General features: G+C 50.6%; 1 protein-coding gene and 1 long non-coding RNA gene across 3 annotated transcripts; both read right to left on the reverse strand.

Moving 5' to 3' along the window:
- Positions 1-216: 216 nt before the first annotated feature.
- Positions 217-12,866, reverse strand: LOC308632426 (uncharacterized protein). Its single transcript, XM_081264494.1, has 10 exons — positions 12,681-12,866; positions 10,990-11,198; positions 10,551-10,756; positions 9,368-9,482; positions 7,864-7,979; positions 6,271-6,385; positions 3,881-3,981; positions 3,598-3,714; positions 2,503-2,617; positions 217-583 (listed from the first exon to the last, which is right to left on the reverse strand). Exons 1-10 carry the CDS (start codon positions 12,740-12,742, stop codon positions 378-380), a joined length of 1,362 nt encoding a protein of 453 aa, XP_081120620.1. The 5' UTR covers positions 12,743-12,866; the 3' UTR covers positions 217-377.
- Positions 12,867-17,698: 4,832 nt separating this feature from the next.
- On the reverse strand, positions 17,699-24,165 carry LOC308632612. Of its 2 annotated transcripts, none has more exons than XR_014018606.1 (3): positions 24,119-24,165; positions 20,839-21,049; positions 17,699-18,113 (listed from the first exon to the last, which is right to left on the reverse strand). It is a non-coding gene; the product is annotated as an uncharacterized lncRNA (long non-coding RNA). The 2 variants fall into 2 exon arrangements; XR_014018607.1 differs by having other exon boundaries at positions 23,924-24,156.
- Positions 24,166-24,461: the final 296 nt, after the last annotated feature.

Genomic DNA, 24,461 nt, shown 5'->3' on the forward strand with positions numbered 1-24,461 from the left:
AGTGTGTGTTTGTGTGTCTTTGTTTGTGTATGTACCATGATAGCCGATACTTCATTGCCCCCATTGGAAAACTGACTCAGATAATGCCATCTGCCAAACTCCTAAAAACCAAACTTCTTGCTGATAGAATGAAACATTCCTTCCTGTTGGTTTGGATGTGTCCTTTAGGAATCACTGCTACATTTAGTATACTCAAATCATCACAGTAGATCAGGTAACAAAAACATATATATTTTAAAATAATAATATATTAATGGAAACAACAAATACAGGATAGAGTAACAACTGTGTTACTAAACAAGGTCAAGGACAATGGCAAACTATAGATTCAAACTTTCCAAGCCAATAGTAATCAATGTAAATATTCCTGGGCTGCCTCAGGCCCGCCCAGGCACACAGCAGCAGAATGGTTTTGCAAGCATCCTCAGGAGGGCTGGAGCCTTCTTTGCAGGACGAGTGGGAGGTTGAGGCTGGATCCACTCATCATTCTTTTGGGGGAGGCTCCTTTTCCTCAGCACGAAGTTGGATTTTGTGTGAGGGTTCTTTGCATAAAATACGTTGGCCTGCGCTGGAATCCTCAGCTCTGAGGAGAGAGGGGTGTACAAAATAAGGTGGCTCAGGAGGTGCTCCCTAGGACACCCCAACATCTGAGAGCCTGTGCCAGAAAAGGCCAGAGCCACACACCTGAGAGCTCTCCAATTCAGCACCAATACCAACAAAGACAGCCTCCACAGTCCTCCCTGAGGAAGAACTAGGCAGAGCACTTCAACAGACCTAATGTCTGTTCCTACCAAAGGCTTTGGACTCCAGAACATCTCAGGTCCTCTTGCATCTGCCAAAGCACACCACTAGGGTTTGCATCTGAAATCTCCCACAAAAGGCTCCTGTGCCGAAGATTCAGTCCCCACATGAGCCATCTTCATAGGTGGGTTTGGAGGGAAGCATTGGATGGTGAGTGCTCTGATGTCATCATGAAATTCTCATTCAAGATGAATACTCTACTGGGAGGTGGGAGGGACTGGAAGAAAAGTGGAGCATGGGTGGAGGAAGACCTAAACAGGGGTGCGCCCTGGGCAACAGTACCTTGTTCCTGTTGGCTCCACTGAATCCTCATTCTCCAAGTAGAGGTCCTCCTTCTCCTCTCCGTCTTTCTCTCTCTCTCTCTTTGCCAGCCTGGTTCTCTCTCTCCCAGTCTATGCCTTTGTGGCAAGGGCTGAGGAGCTCTCCACTGCCACACACTAGAGCTTTACGGACAGCCCAGTGCACAACCAAAGAGAAAGCTATGAAACCCAGAGAAAAGGCCTAGGATTCCTCCTCTGAGTTATTTTCCTCAAGTATGGCCACAGTGAGGACAGGCTGACCAGAACAGACACCACGTTAGAGCCATGCTTCTGCGTTGGTGGAGCCCGCCTCCATGTGGACCAGGCTTCTGAGAATGGAGGCCACATTCCAAATGCTGCCCTACTGAGAACAATGGTTCCAAAGACCAGCAAAGGGAATGCTTCCCTCCAACATGGTGTATGGCCCAGTGGTGCCATGACCCCGAGTGGGGGAATACAACAGCCCGCTTCTCCTTCCTCTGAACACCTGTTTCCTGTCGCCCTCCTCTAACCTAGAGCCTGTTCTCCATCCCTTCTGGGTTAGATGTAGGGATCTCTGCTATGAATTTCTTAGGCTACCAAGGCCCCAGACAGACTTCCTCTTCCATAGACTCTACTAACCTAACGGAAGGTTAAGATAGGAGACAAGTGATCCTAGAACTCATAGGGATGGTGGTCTTCAGCATACATAGGCTGGGATAATGGCTGCTGAGGTGTTTGGCTCACAAAAACCAACCAACCAACCAATGAAAAAGCACTGGCATTATTATCAGATGACCTCTGTGGCCGACATGCTCAGGAAACCCTCATCTGACTTTAGTTAGGGGTCATAACCTGGCTATTGTGATCACTCCTTGGCAAGTGGACTCAGGTGCGGAAGACCATGGAATTTATGCAAAGACAGATGATTCAAGCTGTCTCCCAGGCTGTGTTTTCTTCCCAATTTCATCCTGTTACTGCTTGCTAGAATCCTGGCCATGCTCTGCCCAGGCAGTGGTTTTCTGACCACACAGAAGGCTTTCAATCCTACTGCTTCAGTCCACAAAATGCCAGTTCCCTCTTTAGCCCATGCATTCCCCTGTTCCTCTGAAACCACTCCTATCCCAGGCCATGAAAGCATACTGCTCCTGGACAGAGGCTTTCCTTCTCACTCCTCAATGATGTCAGCTTTGGATGCCTGTTCATGTCCAGGGGAGGCACCTGGTGGGGAGCCGCAATATCCACTGAGATACACCATTGGACCTCGAGTCATTCCACCAGCAGAAGTGCAGATTGCTTTGTGCACGAACCCAACACATCTGTTGGAGTGTTCTTGGGGGTCAGAGACTACTCTTTGGTGCTAAGAGTTGACCTGAGTCCACATCCTGACCCTTGCTCTCTGCCATCTGACTGTCCCACTTACTCTGACGGTGAGAGATGATTTGGCCCAGCTCATATTCCTCCGGCTTCTCCTCAGTGAGCAAGTGTAGCTCGAGGGCCCTGCGGATGACGGCAGGAGCCCTATCGTGGCAGGTCACCTGGAGCAGCATGGGAGACAGGCCTTCAGGAAATGGGCCTTGAAGTGACTACTCAAGGACAGTGGGCAGGGGCCTTCTGGAGGCACCTCCACTCTAAATACAGGGCAACATCCATGACCCTACTACCTGAGGCTGGCCTCCTGCTCATCGCGTGGGCTCTTCCCACAGGCTACTCGCCCAATCCTTGTACATAGGACTTCCTGGACCTGCCATTGCTCTTTGTGGAGCTGCACTCCTCTCGAAGTGAAAGGACCCCACTACCTGCATATAGATGCAATCTCATCCCACAAGTTGGGAGGAATGGGACAATAGCCTCCAAGATCCCAGGTCTGCCCGAGGATGCAGGCTGCATTGGGAATGGCCTAGGCACAAAGCCTAGAGGCTTTGGTCTGGATTGCCAGGGCCAAAAACAGACCCAGGAACATGACGACACACAGGAGTGATGAAAGATAGCCACGAGAGCTCCTGGCCTCCAGAGGCTCAGTGCTGGCTGGGGTGTAGGAGGGCACCTCAACCGGCAAGGGTGGTCATTGGAAAGAACTCCTATCCTGCAGGTTACCTGGACATTTAGTGTGCTTGCACCATATCCATATCGAGACCGCAGAGAGAGGTCAGCTCCTTGTTCAAGGAACATGCAGAGCCTCACACTGCTGTCCTCCTCCATAGACGTCAGCATCCCATACACGGGAACCTGCAACCTAGGTCCTGTCCTATTCTCATCTGTCACCCATACCTGCCCCTGTCCTTCTGGACTGCATGCTGCCACCTGACACACAGACTCCCTCAGACGTGGCGGTGGACAAGCTGCTGCTCTCCCTCATCTCAGCTCCAGCCCTCCTCTCCCTTCTTGATTCCCATCTGTCCTCCTGATCATCCAGAAGCTCCAATGCAAGAGGGCATGAGTAGTCCATGGTATTGGACCAGTGTCTGCTCCCCACCCAGGTGTAAGCACCAGGGGACACCCCTGCTCCCAGGCTTACCAGGACAGTCTTGGCCATCTTTGGACTTTGTGTTTCTAAGTGCACACGGATTAAGCAGGTGTCTCCCACCTGCTTGTGGGAAAGCGGCCTGGAGGACTTGCAGGTTGATTCTGAGAACTGTGGGGGATGGAACATCAGCAAAACCAGAAACAGAAAGCCACCCCAGCCTGTCAGTTGGCTCTATGGGCTTCTAGCACATATGTCCAGGTGATGAGGCCTCTTATTTCCCCAGGTGGAAGTGGAATGGCAGCACAAGTACAGCTTGAATAAGGTAGGTGTTTACCTCCTTTCCCTTGACCTGGGGGCGTTTCCTCACGATGAAATGATATTTTATCCACGGATTCATGGACAGATACATGAGTGACTGGTCAGGGACCTTGATTTCTGCAGAGCGAAGTGGAGAGAATTGTTAGGTGGCACCCAAGGATTATACCACAAAACACCCACAACCCCTGAGAGTCTCCGCCAGGGCGAGCCTGCACCAGACTTGAGAGCCCTCCTATCCAGCTACAGTGCCACCAAAGACTCCCTCAGTGATTCTTCCCTGGAGAAGATGATGGACAGGATTCTAAACCAAAAGAGCATCTGACAATGGAAACAGCACCTTGGGCCCCAGAACTTCTCAGTGCAGGTTCGATCTGCCAAAGAGACACTGCTAGGCTTTGCATCAGGATTGGCAAAGGCTCCTGTGCTTAGGCCTTTCTCCCCAGTGCAGCCATGTTCACACATGGGCATTCAGGGAAGTGTTGGATGGTGGGTGAATTCATCCACTTGCCCTTGATGAATCCACTCATGGATGAATACGCGGAGGGGAGGTGGTATCCATCAGAGGTGTGTTGGGCATGGACGTGGGAGGACTTCAGCAGGGTGGTGCCCTGGAGAACTCTATTGTTTTCTAGGTTCGCTCTCCTTCCCCTTGTTTCTCATCATGAGCTGTCTGCTTGGTACTTTTATTCTGGTTCTTGTTCTACTTCTGGCTCTTCTTTCTGTCCTGCATCTTCTTGTAGTTCTTTCTGGGTCTTTTTCTTGTTCTTACATGATTCCTTCTTGTTCTTCTTGTGTATCTCCCTCCACCCTTCCTTCTGTTCACCTCCTTCTTTTTCTTCTTCTTCCTCTTGCTCTTCATCGTGTGATCCTCTCCCCACTCAGGCTTGTCCTCTTTCTCCTCCTCCTCCTTCTCCTTCTTTCTCTGGCAATGGTGGGGGGTCCTGAGGAGTTCAAATCTATCACACTCTTCTGCCCAGATGCAGCCTGTGTTCAGTAGTCCAAGATGAAATCAGTTCTCAATCAATGGCCAGGAGTGAAACCAAGACCAAAGACAAGCGACTTCTTTCTTTGTCATTGTCACAGTCAGGAAAGACTGAATAACAGACACCGCATTCTGGATAGGCTTCTACCTGTGGTAGTCAGCACCTCATCTGGACCAGGATTGCTAAAATAGATTCCACCTCCAAAAAGCTTCCCCAATGGAAACAAGGTTTCCAAAATCTAGGAGAGAGCCAGCATCACTGCCACCCTCCTGCCATAAGGCATAGATGCCATCACACCTAGTGGGTTCCAGGCCCCCGGTAGTCCTCCATTTTGATGTCGGTTACACACAAACCTCCCTGGTCTGGAGCCTGCTCTCAACTGATGCTGGGTTGAAAGTGTCTGTTTCTGAAATCACCTTTGTAGATCCTCAGTTTGGTAATTCCTTATTGATTGGCTTATTTTTGTACCAGGGATAAAACCAGAGGCACTTAAGCACTGAGACCATTCCCAGGCCTTTTTACTTGGGTACAGGGTCTCCCTAAGTTTCTGAGGCTGTTTGGAAATCCCCATCCCCCTGCGCTGCCTCCCAAGTCCCTGAGATTCGCAGACACTGCCCCTTGCCCAGCTCCTTGCACCTCAGTCTTCCTCATGTGTAAGACAGAGCCAACCCAAATGAGGCAGTGTGTGAAAATGGGAAAACTCACTTACGTGCCCGACAGATGGTGGGTTCTATTGTGGACAGGCTGGGATGGTGGAGGCTAGGAGTGTTGAGCTCACAAGAAAGGAAAGAGCACTGGCATTGTGGACAGCTCAGCATTGTGGCCTATGTTCTTCAGATGCCCTCCTTTGTTGCTAGAAGGAATAATAACCTGGCCATTCTGATATCTTCAGGAGATGGGCACCCAGGCACAGAGGACTTGGAATTGTTCCAAAAAGAACCCAAACAGGCTGTCCCCTGGCCTTGACTTCCCCTTCACTGAGTCCTGTTCCCAGTTGCTGCAATCCTGACATTCTTGACTTCTCATATCCTGGCCATGGATTGGGACCTGTGCTGCTTCCGTCCATAGCAATGCTGATCCAGTCAGGACCCATGTTCTCCTCCTCTTCATTTGAAGGCATCCTTATCAGTGAGCCATAAACCAAACTGCTGATTGATTGAGCCTCTCTCTTCCTTGCCCCTCATCGATCTTAGCTTTGTATTGCCAGACCAGGTCCAGGTGGGAACACATTTAGGGAGGTCCAGCAGCCCCCTGGGGGCCTCATTGAGCACTTCCACATTGGACACGCTCATCACTGCACTTGGTTTCCTGCACCAGGCCCACCACACTCTGGCTATTTTGGGGCCAAGGCCCACTTTCTCTTGTGAGTTATCCTGAGCCCACTGTGGATCATGTCTCCCCACTGTCTGATTGTCCTACTTACTCTCATTCTTAGACATCATTCTCAGCAGCTCAAAGTTGTCCACATCCTCATGCTGCAACAAATTTTGGTCCAAGGCCCTGCGGATGAGGCTCGTCACCCTCTCCTGGCAGGTCACCTGGATCAGGGTGGGACAAATGTCATCAGAGAATGGCTTTTAGAGGAGCTACCAAGAAGACTGTGGTCAAACATTCAGGAGAAACCTCAGCTACATATACAAGGGCACAAGCTTGTTATCCTGCTACCTGAGTGTGGCCTCCATATACCCCCTGGGTTCTTGCAACGTGCTACTAGAACAATCCTGGTACAAATATCTGCCTGTACCTGCCATCTCCCCTCCCCCTGGGGAGCCACATTCCACTCAGGTCAAAGGACCAAACTGCGTATGCACAGACACACTCTCATCTCACTGAGATGAGAGCAATGGGCCAGGGACCTGTGCACCAAGTGTGCTCTGGGATGCAGGCTGCCTTTGTGGATGGAAGAGGCAGATGCACTGAAAATTTTGGTCCTGACTGCCACTACACAAAACAGACTCAGATACAAGAGTGTGCACTTGACTGCTTCATGATAGCCTTGAGAGGCCCTGGCCTCTGGAAGCTCGGTGCGGGTCTGGTTGTAATGAGGTACTTGACTCAGCACTGGCAGTCACTGAGCATGTCTCCTCTGCAGCTGGACACCTGCAGCATTAGCGTGTCTACTGCACATCCATAGAAATACTGCCAAGAACCCCTTTAGCTCGTATTTACATACATGCAAAGGCTGACATTCTGAAGCTTTGGCATGAACCCCAGGTGATCCCGACCCCAAATTCCCATACCTAGTCATGCTAAGGAGGTTCTCTTCCCTGCCACCAGGAACACATCCCCTCCTACACATGTGACAAGTCACTGCCACCTCCTCTGCTCCAACCTCACTCATTGAGAATACCAAGTTCTAGGCACTGCAGCCTGCACCCTGGACATATCTCTGACTTCATCTGTCCACAGCACTTCCGTCTGCACTTCTGGCCTGCAAAACCCACAATACACAGGCCCACTCACCGCTGGAGCTGGGCATGCTGATGCTCTCCCTCCTCAGGTCAAGCCCTTAAGACGGACCTCTCTCTTCTTTATTTCCCACCATAGCCCTGGGGTTGGCTGTGTCTCCTGCCTTCCACTGTGTGGACACCCAAGAGGCAGCCCTGCTGTCGGGCTTACCAGGATGCGCTTTGTCTCCCTCAGGCTCTGTCCCTCTAGGAGGATGTGAACAAAGCGGCTGTCTTCCACCTACTCGCTGGAGTGAAGCAGTGAGGAGCTGCTACTGGTGCCTTTTCTCATGCACCACTCATTGCTTTGGGTGGCCTGGGGCAATGGTCCTGCAGCCACTGCAGAGCTGCTGCTCACAGCTGCTGGGATCCTGGATGCCACTGCCACAGAAGGCTCCAAGAACTGTGGGGGATGACAACATCAGCAGAGCCCAGCACCTGCACCCCACCCAGCCTGGCAGTTGGCTCTGTGGGCATTCTACAACATCCATCCAGAACCTGAGGTTCTTGTCCCCTTGGAGGATGTGGAGTGGCACCAGGAGTGAAGAGTGAAGAAGGTGGCTGTTTACCTCCTTTGGCTTGACCTTCAACGACTTGCTGGCGGCTGTTTCCCGAAGAAGAAAGTTATAATCCACTCTGCCATCCAGGGCGTAATATACGTTCCCATCAGCAGGGATCCTCAGCTCTGGAGAGGCAGGGGCAGAGGCGTGGTAGGTGACACTCAAGGAATACACTACCCAACATCCCCCACAACTGAGAGCCTCTGCCAGCTCAGGTCTCACACACAGACCTGAGAGCCCCCAAATCCAGCTACTGTTCCACCAAGACTCCCCACTGATTCCTCCCTGAGGACCCTCTATGCACAGGAGGTCCACTACAGGAACACCTTTCAAGGAAATAGCCCCTTGTACCCCAGAACCTCTTAGTTCACGTTGGACCCACCAAAGAGAAACAGCTAGACTTTGTATCTGGATTGGTCCCCAAAGACTCATGTGTTGAAGGTTTTCTCCCCACTGCAGCAATGATCACATGTGGGTTTGGGGGAAGCACTTGATGGTGGTGCCTCCACCTTGCCAGTGGATTCATCCACTCATACAGGGCTACACTAATTTGAGGAGTATGGTTTGGAGGTGTGTTGAGCGTGGGTGGAGGATGTCCACAGCCAGCAGGGCTATGCCATGCATAGCAATATATTTCTCTTGAGTTCCCCACTTCTGCATTTCCTGCTCATGAATATAATTCTCATTCACATTTTTAATCAATTTATTGTTATACTTCTTGTTTGGCTTGTTTTTCTCCTTCTTGTTCTTGTTCTTCTTCATCTTCTCCTCATGCTTCTTCTTATAGTCATCTTGACCTTCTTATTCATGGTCTCCTCCTTCAACTTATTTTCATTTTTCTTCTCCTCCTCCTCGTCCTCCTCCTTCTTTTTCTTCTTCCTCCTCCTCCTCCTCCTCTCCTCCTCCTCCTCCTCCTCCTCCTCCTCCTTCTTCTTCTTCTTCTTCTCTCTCTCCTCTCCTCTCCTCTCTTCTCTCTCTCTTCTCTCTCTCTCTCTCTCTCTCTCTCTCTCTCTCTCTCTCTCTCTCTCTCTCTCCAGAGTTTACAAGCTGTGAAGGGTTCTATTCTACCACACTCTTCTCTCTAGAAATGGCCTCTGGTCCTAAGTGGACTCAGTTTGCAATGAATAGAAAGATTGGGAGCCAGAAATGATTCTTCATTGAACTGCTTTTCTCATGTACTCATCTAGGTCAGGAAAGGCTGCCAAAGTAGGCACCCTGTGGTTGTCTGTCTTCTTTGACACAAGACAAAGAAGCCTCTCTTCTTGGCCCCTCGTGGATAACAGCTTTGCAATGCCTCCTCAGGCCAAGGAAAGAACACATGATAGGCAGGTCCACAGCCCCTGGGGAACATGAAGAACCTGCAGATTTATGCCCCATCATTACACTTTGTTTTATGCACAAGTCCCACCATACTCTTCCTGGGCATTGGGTCAATGCACACTGTGTTTTGGCTCCCAGTTATCCTGAGCCCACTGTGACTCACTGCTCCCTACCCTCTGATGGTTCCACTTACTCTGATGGTTCGAGACAATTTGCAGAAGCTCAAAGTTTTCTGGATCCTCCTGCTGGAGCAAGTGTGCATCTAAGGCCCTGCGGATGATGACTGGAGCCCTGTCCTGGCAGGTCACCTGAGCAGGGTTGGAGAAAGCTCATCAGAGAGGGAATTTGGGAGTAGCTACCCAGAGGACAGTGCTCAAGGACAATCAGAGACAAGTGAGCTCTCAACACAAAGGCACCATCTTGTTACCCTGCTACCTGAGGCCTTCATGTGATCATGTGGGGTCTTCCTATGAGCCTCTAGTCCCATCTTGGTACAAGAGTTTGCTTCAACCTGCTATGCCCTACAGGGACAAGGGAATAAGGACCAAAAGGCTTTGTACAGACACACTCTAGTCCCATCAAGATGGGAGGAATGGTCCAGTGGACTTCCATATCCCTGCTCTGGTCTGGGATGCAGCTGCATTTTTGTGTGGACCAGGCACAAACCCTAGGTGCTTTGGTCCTGACAGCCAGGGCACAGCACACACTAGGACTCTTTAATGATAGGCATGGAAGTTGCTGGGCTCGAGAGTGTCAGTGCTTGCTGGGGTGTCAGGAGGTTTGGACCCAGCAGGTGCAGTGGTTCAACATGGCTCCCCTGCAGCTGGACACCAGAGTCTCATGACGGATACTCCACACCCAGGAAAATTCTGCAGAGAGAGCCGCTAAATCTCTATTCACATACATGCAAACTAGGACACTAATGGGCCCCTCCAAGACCCCCAGTTGTCTGTGACCCACACCTACCCACCCTAATCATTCTACAATGGCTCCCTTCCCTTCAACCAGCAACATATCCCCTCCCACACACAAGAAAATGACTGCCAACTCCTCTGCTTCAACCTCCATGGTTCAATATACTCCTTCTCAATACCAAGGTCCGGAGAGGATGGCCTGTACCCTTGATATTTCCCTGACCTCCTCTGAACCCAGCACTCATTCCTGCACTTCTGACCTGCACACCCCAAAACACACAGGCCCACTCCCACCCAGACCTGGCATGCTGCTGCTCTCCCGCCTCTCTGTTCCTTTCTGCTCTCCTTCCTGACCTTCCAGAAGCTCCAGTTCAAGAAGACAGGCCTAGTCCAAGGTATTTGCTGTGGACTTGGTCTTCCCCAGTGTGGGCTCCCAGGAGACTCCCCTGCTCGAAGACTCACCAGGATGCTCTTGTACTGTGTTGTCCTTTCGTCTTCCAGGTAGACGTGAATGAGGCACCTGCCTCTCATCCGCTTGTTATATTGGGGCCGTGGGGAGTACCTAGTGGAGACCCCTGATGTCCTGGACTCCGGCTCTGCCCCTTCCCAGGGAGAAGGCTCTGGCTCTGGGGTTGGCTTAGGAGCCATGACAGGAACTGAGCTTGTAGCTAGAGAAAAGATGCCAACATGACTGCCTTGCCCTGACCTTCGCACAGACACACAATACCCCTGCTGCCAGGAAGAACTCAGACCCTTAGCCCACACAGGACCTCTTTGTAGTCTGGGGTCACTTCCTGAATGGACAAAGGCTTATCCTAATTTCCAGCCCAATACCAGGCATACAGACTCCCTGCAGTGGGACAACAGTCGCACCTTTCCTCATATACCCTTAGGTACTCACCCCAGTCCACCTGGCTCTCAGGCTCTGCCTGGCTTGATATGCCATCTTCAGTTGGGGCCAGGAGGTGGTGTGCTTGGTGCTCCAGGTACAAGCCAACCAGAAAGAGCCCCGTGTACGGCAGCAGCAGCTGCAGGCTCAGAGAGCCTGGAGGCTGATGGGAAGCCTCGGTGTAGAAGTTCACCCAGGTCCCCAGGAAGGAAGGTGAGGCACTGTGGGGAGGCAGGTGTGGAGTCAGCAAAACCCTGGCCTTGCCTTCGCCATGGCCTCCAGAGCAAACCTCTGACCCTACACTCCTGAACCGTCCCTGGTTCTGAACACACCAGTCCACCTCAGACCAGACACAGTGGCTGTACAGGCAGGGACAGGACAGGTGGCTAGGCAAAGAACCTTCAAGGAAGGAGCATTAGATCCATGGTATGACCAGCTCTCCCCTCCTCTGGGCAGGCCTGACACTCTTCTTCCCCTTGGCTACATGCTCTCCAACCTGGAGTGCACCTTCCAGGAGTGTCTGTCCTCCTGCCCACTCTTCTCAGGGCTCAAGAGACACCTCCTCCCCTGGCGTGGGCTGCAAGGCTACCTCATTCTCTGTGAGCTCTCACTGAGCCCCCCTGAGTAGCAGGGGACCTCTCTTTTCCCATGAGTGCAGACCACATCTCTGTGGCCCTGGGGGAGGACAGGGAGGTGTAGTGTGGGATCCATTGTCCCAGGGGCTTCCCCAGAGGACCATGACTCCACCTACAACTCCCTGCCTTACCCCTCCTACTGTTGAAGCCCCACACCTTACACTGCAGGCAGCAAACAGAATTGGGGAGAGCAGTCTTTCCTCAGCCTTCCCAAATCAAATCACCTTGCAGGTCCCTATTCTGGAAACAGGAGCCCACCCTCTTGACCCCAAGCCCATTCCATCTTGAAGTTGGTCCAGGGGTCCACCATAGTCACTGAAGAGGACAACGTGCAGTTATGCCTCATGGAGTCAGGGATGCAGTCACATGTAGGATATGTACTCATGGCACCTGCAGTTTTAGGCTGACCCCCCCATGAAAAGGGACACAATGGCAGTCATTTGCACCCCATTTTTCACTGAATTATGAAAGGTGACTGGAGACGTGTCTTCACACAGTGGGTGCTTTCTCCATGTTCATCAGTGAATGAGCCCAAACTGCTGATTCCCACATATCTCTGAGTGTGGGAGCTGCCATGTCCAAAGCCCCTGTCCAGCTATGTCCCAGCTAGGACACTCTGTCCCACTATGTATACTAACATGTCTTTATTAACCCAAAAGTGCTTTTCCCAAGGCCCGAGTTTTGAGACGCCTCTGGCACAGATCTACTTTCTTCACAAAGCCAATATCACACCAGAAAGACCAGCTGGCCTCACTGAGTCCACCTGGGAATGAGCTCAGCACACACCATTGAGCTGTGGTGCCCAGTGTGTGGGGACTGCTCCACGGACCTCTGTGGATCAGCTGGAGTCAGGATGGTTTCTCTGCCTGAGAGGGGAGTTCACTCCCCTTGCAAGGCTGTGACAGGCACCTCCAGGACTCGTCCCATTCGGGGCTGACATTCCACTATGAGTGTGGTCCTCTATCTCATTAGGTATCACAAACCTTTGGGTCCCTGAGAGGTACATGGCAGCCCCAAGACCCAGGCATGAGGGGGCTACACACTTGGGCTTGGTGGTCTGGTGCTTACCTTGGGAACAAGAGATCCAGCACCTGCTGGGTGGGGATGGAATCCCAGGAGATGAACCCCATGTTGCTGCTGAAATGTAGGTTCCTCCCACAAATGACAGGCAGGAGCTCATTCCTAAGCTGGTCCTGCCTGTAAGGTTCAAGGCTCTGTACCCTGAAGGGCTCCTCCGTGTTCTGATCATTTTCACCCTGGGTTGGGACCAAGAATTGTGGGTTCAAAATGGAAATGGTGATAAACAGAAAAATGACTTGTGCCAATACACTAGAGTCAAAGCACAATGGGACAGTTCCCATCAGTACAAACACACACACACACACACACACACACACACACACACACAGTCAGAATAGGAGTCCTGGGCCATTCATCAGGGATCAGACTAGAGGGCCTGCTGGGCTCACCTGCCCTGTGCTACTCACTGTTACTCTTGAGCTCCTCTGCGACAATCGCCAGAGGCTCTGGCGTCTAAGATGAAGCCTCACCCAGTGCATCCACAAAAGGGCTAGTTGGCCCCCCTGAGATTCCTGGGAGCCTGAGGCTCGGCATTGTTTGCGACCACAGGGGAACATCCTTCTCACTCCAGTGTCTCCAGACAAATGAGCTCGGGTGGCTTGGTCAGTGAAGTGGGTGCCTGGATACCAGGGTTCCATGTTCTGTTTGATCCATTGTCAAGGCAATGATGTCATTTCCTGTGCCCATACCTGAGCCTCTTTTCACATAAGACCACTTTCAAAGCCCTATGGGCTGCTGATTTCTCCTCCATGCCTACCCATCTCAGGTGTGCAGGTGTTCACCAACAACTACCCAAATACCCCCACCAGCATCTGCCCTGCTTGGTGCCACTAGAGTTCCAGCTTGGAGCCTTCAAAACTGCATTCACAACCAGTCCTTCCCTCTCAGCAGCTTTTGGACCCTGGTCCCATCACTGTGCAACTCATGGTGTGCCCAGTCTTTTCTGGAAAGTAGGGTAGCATCTAATCTCTAGGGTTTATTGTGTCTATTGGCCCATAACACCCTCTATTCTCTCTGAAACCAGAGATGGGACTCACAGGTGGCTAAAGCACAAACGTAGAGATGGGACAATCACAAGAAGGGGAGAGACAAAGAATGCACCCCAACTCAATCAGGCCTGTGTCCCACACAGGGACGTGGCCAATGTCCGTCCCATCGTGGCTGCAGTTCCCACTCTACACCATGGCAAGTTGGAGGTGACTGAGATGCAGAGGCTGCTCCCCTCTGCCATACAACTTCCCAAGGCTTCTCCTAAGATTTCAAAAGGGCCAAGTGTGTCTAGTGTTGGGTCTCACAGAGACTCTGAGGTACCACAGCATCCTGCTGCCCAGAACCACTTCACCCCTCACATCAAGGGGGCTCAGCCTCTGGATTCATGGGAATTGAAGTGGTTACAGGTGATGGGATATCATCTCCAAGACTGAGTTATGCCAAGTCCATGTCCCCTGTCTGCATCCCTGTCTCCAGCACCACTCCCCCCCTCTCTCTTTCCTCCTCAGAGCAAACAAATCCATTTAGCAAGTGTGTCCTGTGATAAAGACATGACACTCACCCGTCCTCTCATCACAAAAACACTGAGGCTCAGCCAACATGGATCCCACCAGGAACACAGGCTTAAACTCAGACTCCGATCCTCCCAGCCGAGCCTCAGTGGAGCCTGGACTCCCAGCCTCCTGAGTCAAGGAAACGGAGGTGCCTAGCCGAGCCACCTTGGATGCAGCCACACACAAACTGAACTTATCAATGCCCCTTGCTCTCAGTTGTGAGTAAGAGGGGAGGTGGTGTTCCACAACCCTGGACATCAAGTACAGTCTCCAGGCTTTGGGGTGTGCCCTGGCCTCTATCTGCCCAGGCCCTCCAACTCACACTGGCCTTTTACCCAACCTCCTCCTAGGGCCAAACTCAATCCTGCCTCTCAATTTCTGCTGCCTTCCCCAACACACTGCTCCCAAAAATGAGCAGGGCTGGCTCTCTGTTTTCATGCTGGTGCCAGCAGCAGTGCCACCCCACTGACATAATTCTGAGTCCCCACCTAGGCACTCCAGCTGTCTTTGCCACACCTGGCCTGTTTGGGCTCTGGCTCTTGCTCTTTTCTTTCAAGTGCATGTGTTTTGAGATTTTGTGTCTCTACAGCCACAGATCTGCAGCTACAGCAGGGTAGAGCTCATGAGGGTGACATTCTGAGCCACATCCAATCCCATCAGGACTGTTAACTGGGGTGACTGCTGGAACACAGTGATGAGTGAACACATGAGAGGTGGTTGGACCCACCTTGCCTCTGAGTGGCTTCCTTTCAGGACAGGAATGTAGGGATGGGGGCCCCTGGTGTGGGATGCTTTGGACAAGGTGTGACCATGGGCTCTCTTTCCTGCCAAAACTGGCTCCACTGAGCATGGAGAGCACTGTCATTCCTGGTGGCTAACAACAGCCCTGGACCCCAGAAAGGAACCCACACTCAAGACCTACACCTGAGTGTGCGTGTCCTCGAGGAAATGAGGTCTCCCGATCCCAGGTGCAAAGGGGTAGGTCCCCTCAAGTCCAGGGGCCATGAAGGGACATCTGAGTTTCCCTTGTCCTTCTTTCCCTCTCTGAACCCAGGGTGTCCTCACACTAACCACAGTTAGGACCCTGGCCTCATTCCCCAATGAGGATCATTAGGCTCCATAAAGGACAGTCTCTAAGGTGTTCAGTGGACCAACATCCTCTGCACAACCCATAACCCTATTCACCCAAGGTGCAAGAGGATTTCTATTCAGGAAAACCAGGAAAGGGAGAGCATTTCTCAAGGACACAAGGACATTAGTGGGTGAGGGAGTGCTTAATGGATGGAGAACCACCACCAACTTATGGGAGTGTGTGTGTGTGTGTGTGTGTGTGTGTGTGTGTGTGTGTGTGTGTATCCCTTTGGCACAGGTCCATACCCTTTTTGTCCCATCAATTTTTCCAGAGAAGTGAGACTGTCTCCTAGATGGCACCTCCACACTAAGGGGGTCTCCTACCTCTTCCACAGGAAAATAGTTGGCAATGGGCCTCCCACTGTGTGCATCTGAAACATTCGGAGGGTATCTGTAGCCTTTCAAGACCCTGGGAACCATGGGGGCACCCCAGCACCAGCAGATCATTTCTGCACATCACAACAATCACCCCGGGTGAGAACTCTCCATTCCACTCTGTACTATGCCCTGTAATCTGTACTGATCAGTCCGACCCCTCTTCTTCCTGTTTCTTGATTGTACGGCTATGGTTCCCACACATAGATGCCAGGGTGCTTGTGGCCCACCCCATTTGGGTGCCAGGAACAAATGACACAGTGGAATGTGTCTGGGAACTTCTGGATGATGGAAAGTACCACCCTCCAGGTTTTCATCTTCAATGCAATGAGTGCAGAGGGATCCAGGAGGGCTCTGTCAGGTAGAGAGAGGTGAGAACTGACTGAGCCTCAACTAAGTGTCCAGGACTCTGGGTTCAGAGCTGGTGTTATGTAGAATTGTTGAGAGATCTGAAGAAAACCCAGCTCACTGTATGCAGACAGCAGATGCCCTCACATGGTCAGGCTGCTGTGCTTCCCAGAGCCCTAAGATGTCCCATGGGTGTGGAGGTGAAGAACCCACACGCCATCCCAGGTTGCTCCTGAGCACCTCTACCAGGATTCGAAGTACGTGACTCTGCATCTGAGTCATCACATCAATGTTTCCTGTCCCTCCACCCCAAAAATTCTCTCAGAGACACTGAGGTTCCGCTGGCTCTGGACTTGCCCTTTCCCCTGGGATCCTGGGGCCCCATTAATTAGGAGGTCACACCAATTCTCAGCACATGGGCTGGGCCCACTCAGATACAGGAGTATCCAGATATTGCTTTATGACCATTCCATCATGACCCACAACACAGTGGACACATCCTGTAATCATCTAAAGAAACCAGGCCTCCATGCACACTGGCCTGTAGAGACCTGGAGGAGGAGGGGACCTACAGGCTACATAGAACCCAAGACCCTAGATGCTGGGATCTGAGCTGGACAGACAGCTCATGTGTACACAGTCACCACTGTCACTGAGAGTGCAATTGAGAAACCCGCAGAGTTGGTAGTAGACCTGGTATGCCCATGATTGGGGGTGAACTGCATCCCTTGAGAATGATGGTGTTCAGAGAAACACAAATTTTGTAGGATTTCACTTATCTCAGGTTCCCAATTATCAGGTTCATAAAAAGATAAAGTACAATGTTCTTTTCCTGGGCCTGAGAGCGCACTAGAATTCAGTAATGATGGCAAGAGTCTGTCCACGTGAGTTCTGGAGATGCATGGTGGTGACGCCTATGCACGAACATGAACATGCTTAATGCCACTCAACTGTGCACTCCAAAATGGTTCAATTACAAAACGGATGTTTGGTGTTGATTACCACAACATAAACACTTGGGAGACTGCTGATTGACTCATCTTAGCATAGTTGTGTTGTGATGGCAGAATACAAGACACTGTTAATTCATAGCAGATTTTATTTCTCAAATTTTGGAGGCTGGAAAACCAAGACGAGGGGCCAACTTCTGAGAAGGTTCTTGTTGTGTCCTCCTGGGGAAGGGACAAGGGCCACTTTGAGAAGCCACTTTCCAGGGTAGGAGATTCCATGGCCTAAGCATATCTTCACGTTCTCACCGGCTAACACATCAGAATGCAGAGACAGAATAGAATGACAGCCCATGCTCCCCAGAACATCTCAACTTCTTGGCATGACTCCATTTCTGCAACATTTCACAAGTCATAATTTTGGATAAGACAAAAGTTAGGCTAAACACATGGGGAGAGGGCTCCCTTCTCGTCTGCTGCTTGCAGTGTTGCATGTGGCCTTACAAGTCATCACTGAGGTTCTGCACAACAGCTCCGACTGCCCCCCTACCACATCCCCATGGGGCTGACTCACACTCAAGTCCTGAACACTCCCAAGTCCAGAAACCAGAAATGTCACAGGAAATCAAAGGGAGATTTGTTCAAAGTCTGCCAAAAACACCAGTGCACACATGCTCAAGTCTCTTACAAAATTGGCAGAGTATTTGCATCTAAAGGCTGCATATCTTCTTCCTGTAGCACTTCCATTATCTCCAGATGACTTGTGACACCTAATACAATGAAAGGGCAGTGTCACTCTCTGTAACACTGTAAGATCCAGGAAACAATGAGGAGAGAAGAATCTGTCCAGAGAGCACAACTCCTTTCCTGATAGTTTGGATTTCCAGCTGGTGGGGACCATGGATGCAGAAGAATGGGTGCAGGGCCAACTGCACTTTCTTGCTTTGCATTGAGGGGAGGAAACACTGCAGCCAGGATGAGGGCTTCTAGGAGCTGATATCCTTCAAGTCAACATCTGGACACATCTGACCTTCAGGCCAGAAGACTTTCTTGCAGGGGATCCAAGGACTTGCCTACTGTGGGAGAAATCCAAAAGAATAATTTACTTCAAAGGGCATCAAAGAGGTTCAGGAGAGAGGGAGCCAACTCAATTGTCTAGACCACTTTTAAAGGTCAGGGGGTGGGTTCCAATGCAAACACCGCAGTCCCATGGAGAATTCTGCAGTGTGTTGGTGATTAAGGAGAATGTGTGAATCCAGGGGTCACTAGGTCCTCTCAGCCATAAGGAGGGAACTTGCCATAAAGGAACTAGGACAAGGGTGTGAGGAAGGCTCATTGGGGGGAGATCTGAAGGAAGGAAAGTGTACTCATTAGAAAAGTGTCCCCTGAAAATTCTTAGCCACCCAAAAGTCATGCGAACTTGTGTGGAAAAAGAGTCTTTGCACAGTGATGAAGCTAAGAGCTCACATGATGGAACACAGCATCAACTGGGCCCAAATCCAATATCTGATATTCTTGTAGGAAGAGGGGAGTCTGGACCCAGAGACCAGGGAGACTTGGGGAAACAGCCTATGTGAGGTTGGAGCCAGGAGGGGATGCCCATACGGGAATCACAGATCATGGGCAGCAGTAAGAGAGTGGGCAAGGGCTGATAGAGTTGGGGGGACACTCCCCTAGAAACCTGTGAGGGGTTGTGGCACTGGGACAGCCCAACACCTACTGTGTTGAGCCCCTGGAGCTCAATGGAAGACCCTTCCTCTGTTGTCGGTCACCCAGTTACAGGGTTTGGTTGCAGCAGCCTAGGACCCAGCTGAAGGTCTGAGCATGTTGGCCATGCAGGGTGGATCTGGGCCGCAGACACACTCTGATGACTGTAGGGTCTCAGCCCTGAAGCAAGACAAGCGCCAAGCCAGGCCAGGTGGGGAAAGGGCTTGGCACACACTCTGGGGGCTGGTGCCTGTGTTACTGGGAGCACTTCTGACCCCAATTCCCTGATCTGCTGCCAACACAGGCTACAGAGGAGGGTAGAGGGACACAGACCACGGATCTGTCCCACTCAGTGGGCCCAGGCCAACACCACACCCAGCAGCCTCGTGCCATGCCCGTTGAGTCCCGAAGCGGCCCCTCTTCCCATCCTGAGAGCTGTTCCCTTCCTCGTGTGCCACTAGCTCCCACTGTCTCTGGAAATATCTACTCTGTGAGACGACAACATCCCTGGGTACTGCTCTCTCATCCCAGGACAGTGTGGTCCCACACACCCTGGTGAAATGGGCCACCTGGAGGCTGGACCTGGAGGTTGTTGAGGCTGAATGGCAGGTGTGGTCCTCTGGCACTGTATTATTTACTTAAAAAAAAAAAAAAACAGGTCGTGGTGCTCAAAAATATTTGATTTGCACATCCTCATTCCCCAACCCCAATATTTTCATTATTTCCCCAACATATGAAATTTTACTAGCAGAAAGTTAATTTTGTATTATACAAAGTTGATTGAAATCACATTGGTATAAATAATCAATCACCATACTTTCAATTTTTATTCTGCTTTCCTGTTAGAAACTGCTTGGATACAAGAGAACAGAGGACAGACTCATGGAAATGCTTGAAATGACAGGAAGCTCCCATTCAAGCTCAGCATTCAGTCCTGGACAGGGTAAGACCAAGCCACTTTGATATCTGCTCCAAAGAGTCTACCAGACAGAATCCTCTGACTGATCCCTGACTGAGCCATAGGAACTGGCTAGAAAAGCCTTCACAGCTTCAACACATTCTTCACTTCAAAATACTGGAAAAGCATTGATATCCATCTCTTGTTACCTTGCTCCCCAGCCAACCATTCTTCAACAAATTCAAAGAAACAACTCATGCAAGCACACAGAAAGGGGTGTTCACTACACACATCCATTTGTGAAAAAGACAACTGGTATTTCTTGTTTGGGCTATTTCAAATGAAATCCTTTCTGCATGACCTCCACAAACCAAAGGAAAATATTTGTGAAATTCCCAAGTAGAAGACAAGATACACTTGCCAAGGAGACAGTGCCAAGAATTTTGACACTCCAAATGTAGAGTGTGTGTTTAGGAGGCAGTCCCAGTTTCCATGAGAGAGTCCCATGAAATCAATGAGGAAGATCCATGCTCTAGCCCTACCATGCAAGTGATGTGACCTTGAAAGAGTCACTTAGTCTTAGCAATCATCACCACTAACCACTAAGTCGATGAATAAAGGTCCTCAGGTGTCAAGCTACACAATGTGGGATGAGCGTGGATGAGGATGGGTGGGAGAACTCTCCCCCTCTAACACAATTAAGGAAGGATGTGCCTGCCTTCAAGTGGCTGTGGGGCCTGGGGTCCTTCCACAGAGAGGGGATTCCAAACCTCACATCCCCTGACCCAGGCCAGAAGACCAGGTAGAGTCCAAGGACCCTGGGGCAGCCCAATGGCAATAAAGGTCCAAAGGAACTAGGGGTCTGCCTGGACCCTCAATCCCCTACTCTGAGCAGGGCTGCATGACCAGGCCAGAGGCCATCCACAGCAATCTGCCTTTACAGGAAAACAGGGACTGCAGGCTGCCTCTGGCTCACTGAATCAGGGTGGTGTTTTCATAAAGCAAGACCACTTCCTCACATTTGACCAGCAGCTCATGCGCTGACAGCACAATGGCTGGCTTGACTCAGGCCCTGAGAAATGAAATAGAAAATTCATAGCAAACCCATCTTTAGCTCTTCCACATCATCAGGGGGTGTGATTCAATTCCGTCAACAAAGGGGTCTGAAATGATTTCTAAACATGCTGGGGACTCACCTGTGTGTGGAACTTTTCAGAAAAAGGGGATCAAATCTCATGAAGCAACTCTTCTCTCTTCTAGCCCATGGGCAATGCAAGGAACCTGCATGATACCAGAGGCTCACTCTCTCTTCTCGTGTCTTCTGGAAATGAACCATTAATACTTCCTTCAAGGTGAAGCAGAAGCCTGCATTCCCAGCTGCACAGAGTGTCTGAGGGCACTGTCTCCCTTAAAACCCAAGAAGAAAAAACAGGTCATTAAACAGGCACATGGAGTAGAGTACATGATCAATGATCCCTCCTCCCTGGAGCCTTCCACATGCCCATCTTCCACATTCACAGAGCAATGCTTGGCCCTTCTCAAAGACCAGGAGACCATGATGCTCATCACCAGGAAGTCAATACGGAACATGAAGAGAGCAGCATGGATTGCAGAAGGTGGCACACCAAGGATCTTCAGCACAGCTGCTAGAACACAAGAGCTTAACTTCAGTATTGACTTTCTGTCACCTACCAAGTACGATATTAGTGTCAATCACAACATGCAGACATCCAAGTAGCAGGTTGTAAGGGACCGGCGAAAGATCGGAGGAAGAGACCACCAAGAGACTGCCTCATGCAACAGCAAAGAGTTTATTTGGGGACCAGCATGCTGGGGCTCAGTGCTCACTTGAATAGAGCAAAGAGAGTAGAGCTCTGAGAACAGCTTAAGCAGAGCTTATATACTTTCCTTGGAGAGGGCAGGGAGAGAAGTTACATTTTGTAGTTTGGCAGTTGGGGACAGCTCATTCTGGGAACAAGATTAGCAAACAGTTCACAGTTGGGGACAGCACATTCTGGGAACAAGATTAGCAAACAGTTCTTAAGATTTCAACAGTGTTTTGTTAAGCATATAGAAAAACGGAGTGACAAGTACCTATTTTATTAACCTTTCAAGGTGACACCCTGCATCCATTCACAGAAGTGGGCAACATCTGCATTGGAACAAGAAAGTATCTTATCCTTAGTCATAAAAATCATCAGAAACAAAATAAAATGGATATAAGACTTCTCATTTCACTATTACGTAGATGTTGGAATTCCTGATTAAATAATACCTCCTCCAAAATAAAAAGTATCTCAGACATGTGTCAACTATCAATGGATGACATTTTAAAAACTACGGCCTTTACTTAATATTTATGTATGCTATAGCCCTGCCTAAGGCTCTTTGGGAAAGGAGCACATAGAATTGGATCTTTGAAAATCTCACATTTGCTGATAAATATTACTGCTGATGTCAGGCATGGCGAAGTAAAAAGTGGGACTTTGGGTACTCAAAGGACGCAATGTGTGGGATTGGTGTCCCTGATTCATACATAGCATATGGTTTCTATGAAAGCTGGTGAGGGAGCAGGAGTAACAAAGCTGAACAGGTGACCTCAGGGGATACTGGCGGATAGGCCAAACTGAAGAACATGTTCCAGCTAACATTGGTATTTGGGCTCCTGAGCCCAGACCTGTTTTTAAAAAAGGTGCAGACAGGCAGTGTTCATGTACAAAATGTCTACCGTTTAAAAGTAATTTCAATGGCATCTAGTTACACATCTTATACAATGAAATTCATAAATTGGCAGACCATTTTAACGAAAAAACATGATACATACAAAGATAAAACCTTGTCTTTATCAGGACCTCTAGAAATATGTTTTATTTGGCTTAGATGCAAATATCTTTCAATAGAATTTCTGATACCTGAATGACCTTATTCAATATTATACTGTACAGATCACAAGGCTTTCTTTATAGAATATTCTCTTCTTAAAGCCTCACATAGAAAATGTCTCACAGGACAAAGGAGAGGAATGCCCCAAAGGATGAGAGAATGGCTGGAACCGTTCTCAAATGAGCACATGTACCCTGAAGTTTGAAGGCACCTAATTGTACTCCAAGACAATTATAAACCTATTTGATCCATTAATTCATAAATATCACCACTTTACCATTTAAGCCAAATCACAGAAAATTGGTAACACATGATCACTGGCTTTGATACCTTTACTTCCATTTCATTACCCAGAGATGATCTCTATACTTCAAGTGATGCAGATTTATTACAGAATGCCTAAGATCCTAAGATTCTATTTTAGCTCAGCCCATGGTATTGCTTCATTATTTTATGATTTTGTAAGTACTAAAATGTAATTTCATGTTGGATGATATATTCATGGTTTGAATATACGAATATATCATATACTCATCCAAAATTGTTCTTCCCAAAACAATAGCCCAATTTCTGTGCTTCCTCACTTACTGTTCAGGAATTGTACTAATTGTTTGAAGGTTCTAGAGGACCTGTTAGACTCAATGGACAAACAATCCAACATACTCCAGGGTATGTAAGGGTGCCATAAGAAAATAAGGTCAGCCTACAGCAATGGGCAGCTGCCTGCCCTAGGCTGGGAGGAGCCCTGGCCATGGCACCAGGGCTGCTGGGCAGCAGAGGCCTCCACAGCCCTGCAGGGAGCCTGGAGCACAGCTCTGCAGAACCATGCTCACCCTGGACAGATGCACATGCGTTCCATCACAGGCTAGAGTGTGGCAGTCCCAGGTGCATGCCTGTCATGCCAGCCACCAGGGAGGCTGAGGAAGAGGAAACTTCGAGGTCAGCCTTGGCAATTAGACCTTGTGGCCAAGGGGGAAATAATTACAAGGGTCTCTGAGGGTGGAGCTCAGGTAGGTCGCTTGCCTAACAGGCTCAGGGCCCTGGGTTCAATCCCCAGAACCACACATACACCAAAAAGTGACCTTGGAACACGGTTTAAAATGATGGGTCACCTACACAGAAGGGAACAGGAGAGGGTTTGTAAAGCGAGGACTTGAAACCCCAGAATCCCCAGGTGCCACAGGAAAACCAGACACAGAGTCGGTGAGACCTGACACACCTGGGCGGGTCCCCTTCTAAACCGCCTCCTGCTCCCCAGGTCACCTGGGCTCCTCCGTCGCCCTCCCCTCTCCAGGGGGCCTGCGGGTCAGGACACCTCTTCTCCTTTGAGGTCCATGGTGCAGGCCACACGGCCGAGGCCACCGCGTCCTGAACAGGACCCTGCAGATCAAAACCCACCCGCTGTGACCCGCAGCTCCGTGAGGAGAGCCCTCAGGTGAGAACCGGGACCGCGGGGTCCGCGCTGGGCGCTGTGGGGACCGCCCCGGCGGCTCCAGGGGACAGGCCGCCGGGACCGCGGCTCCAGGGCGGCGGCAGAGTCCTCCCGGGTCCCCCTCGTGTGGGCGCCTAGACCGGGCCGCTCCGGCGGCTCACCTTCCCCTGTCCCGGACCCCGCGAGCCGGACCCGCCACCCGGGAACCACAGCCTCCCTCTCCTCCTCCAAGCTCCCCGCGACCCGGCTCCAAGTTCCCGCCCTGGCGTAGGCCCCGCCCCCGTCTCCCTGGCGACGGCCCCGCCCCCGTCTCCCTGGCGACAGCCCCGCCGCACTTCTGTGACCACTCTGCGTGCTGAGGGCGGGGCTCTGGGCATCCTGCCTGCCTGGCTGTCAGATAGGCTGCTGAGCCAACGGGAGACAGCAACTGACTAGCCTCCTCACCTGTCCCCGACTTCCTAGGGGGAGGCCTGCGGCTGCCCCTTGTAACTGTGGGACCCTGTG

Source organism: Spermophilus citellus, assembly GCF_964194105.1.
Source record: "Spermophilus citellus genome assembly, chromosome: 13".
Lineage (NCBI taxonomy): Eukaryota > Metazoa > Chordata > Mammalia > Rodentia > Sciuridae > Spermophilus > Spermophilus citellus.

Bases quoted from the DNA above. Each gene is read 5' to 3' on its own strand.
- LOC308632426 (XM_081264494.1), bottom strand. From the start codon at position 12,742: ATGGGGTTCATCTCCTGGGATTCCATCCCCACCCAGCAGGTGCTGGAT. The intron at 9,483-10,550 runs GTGAGTCTTCGA...AACCCTGCTCAG, and splicing joins CACAGTACAAGAGCATCCTG to GTGACCTGCCAGGACAGGGC. The intron at 6,386-7,863 runs GTAAACAGCCAC...ACCCTGATCCAG, and splicing joins TGAAGGTCAAGCCAAAGGAG to GTGACCTGCCAGGAGAGGGT.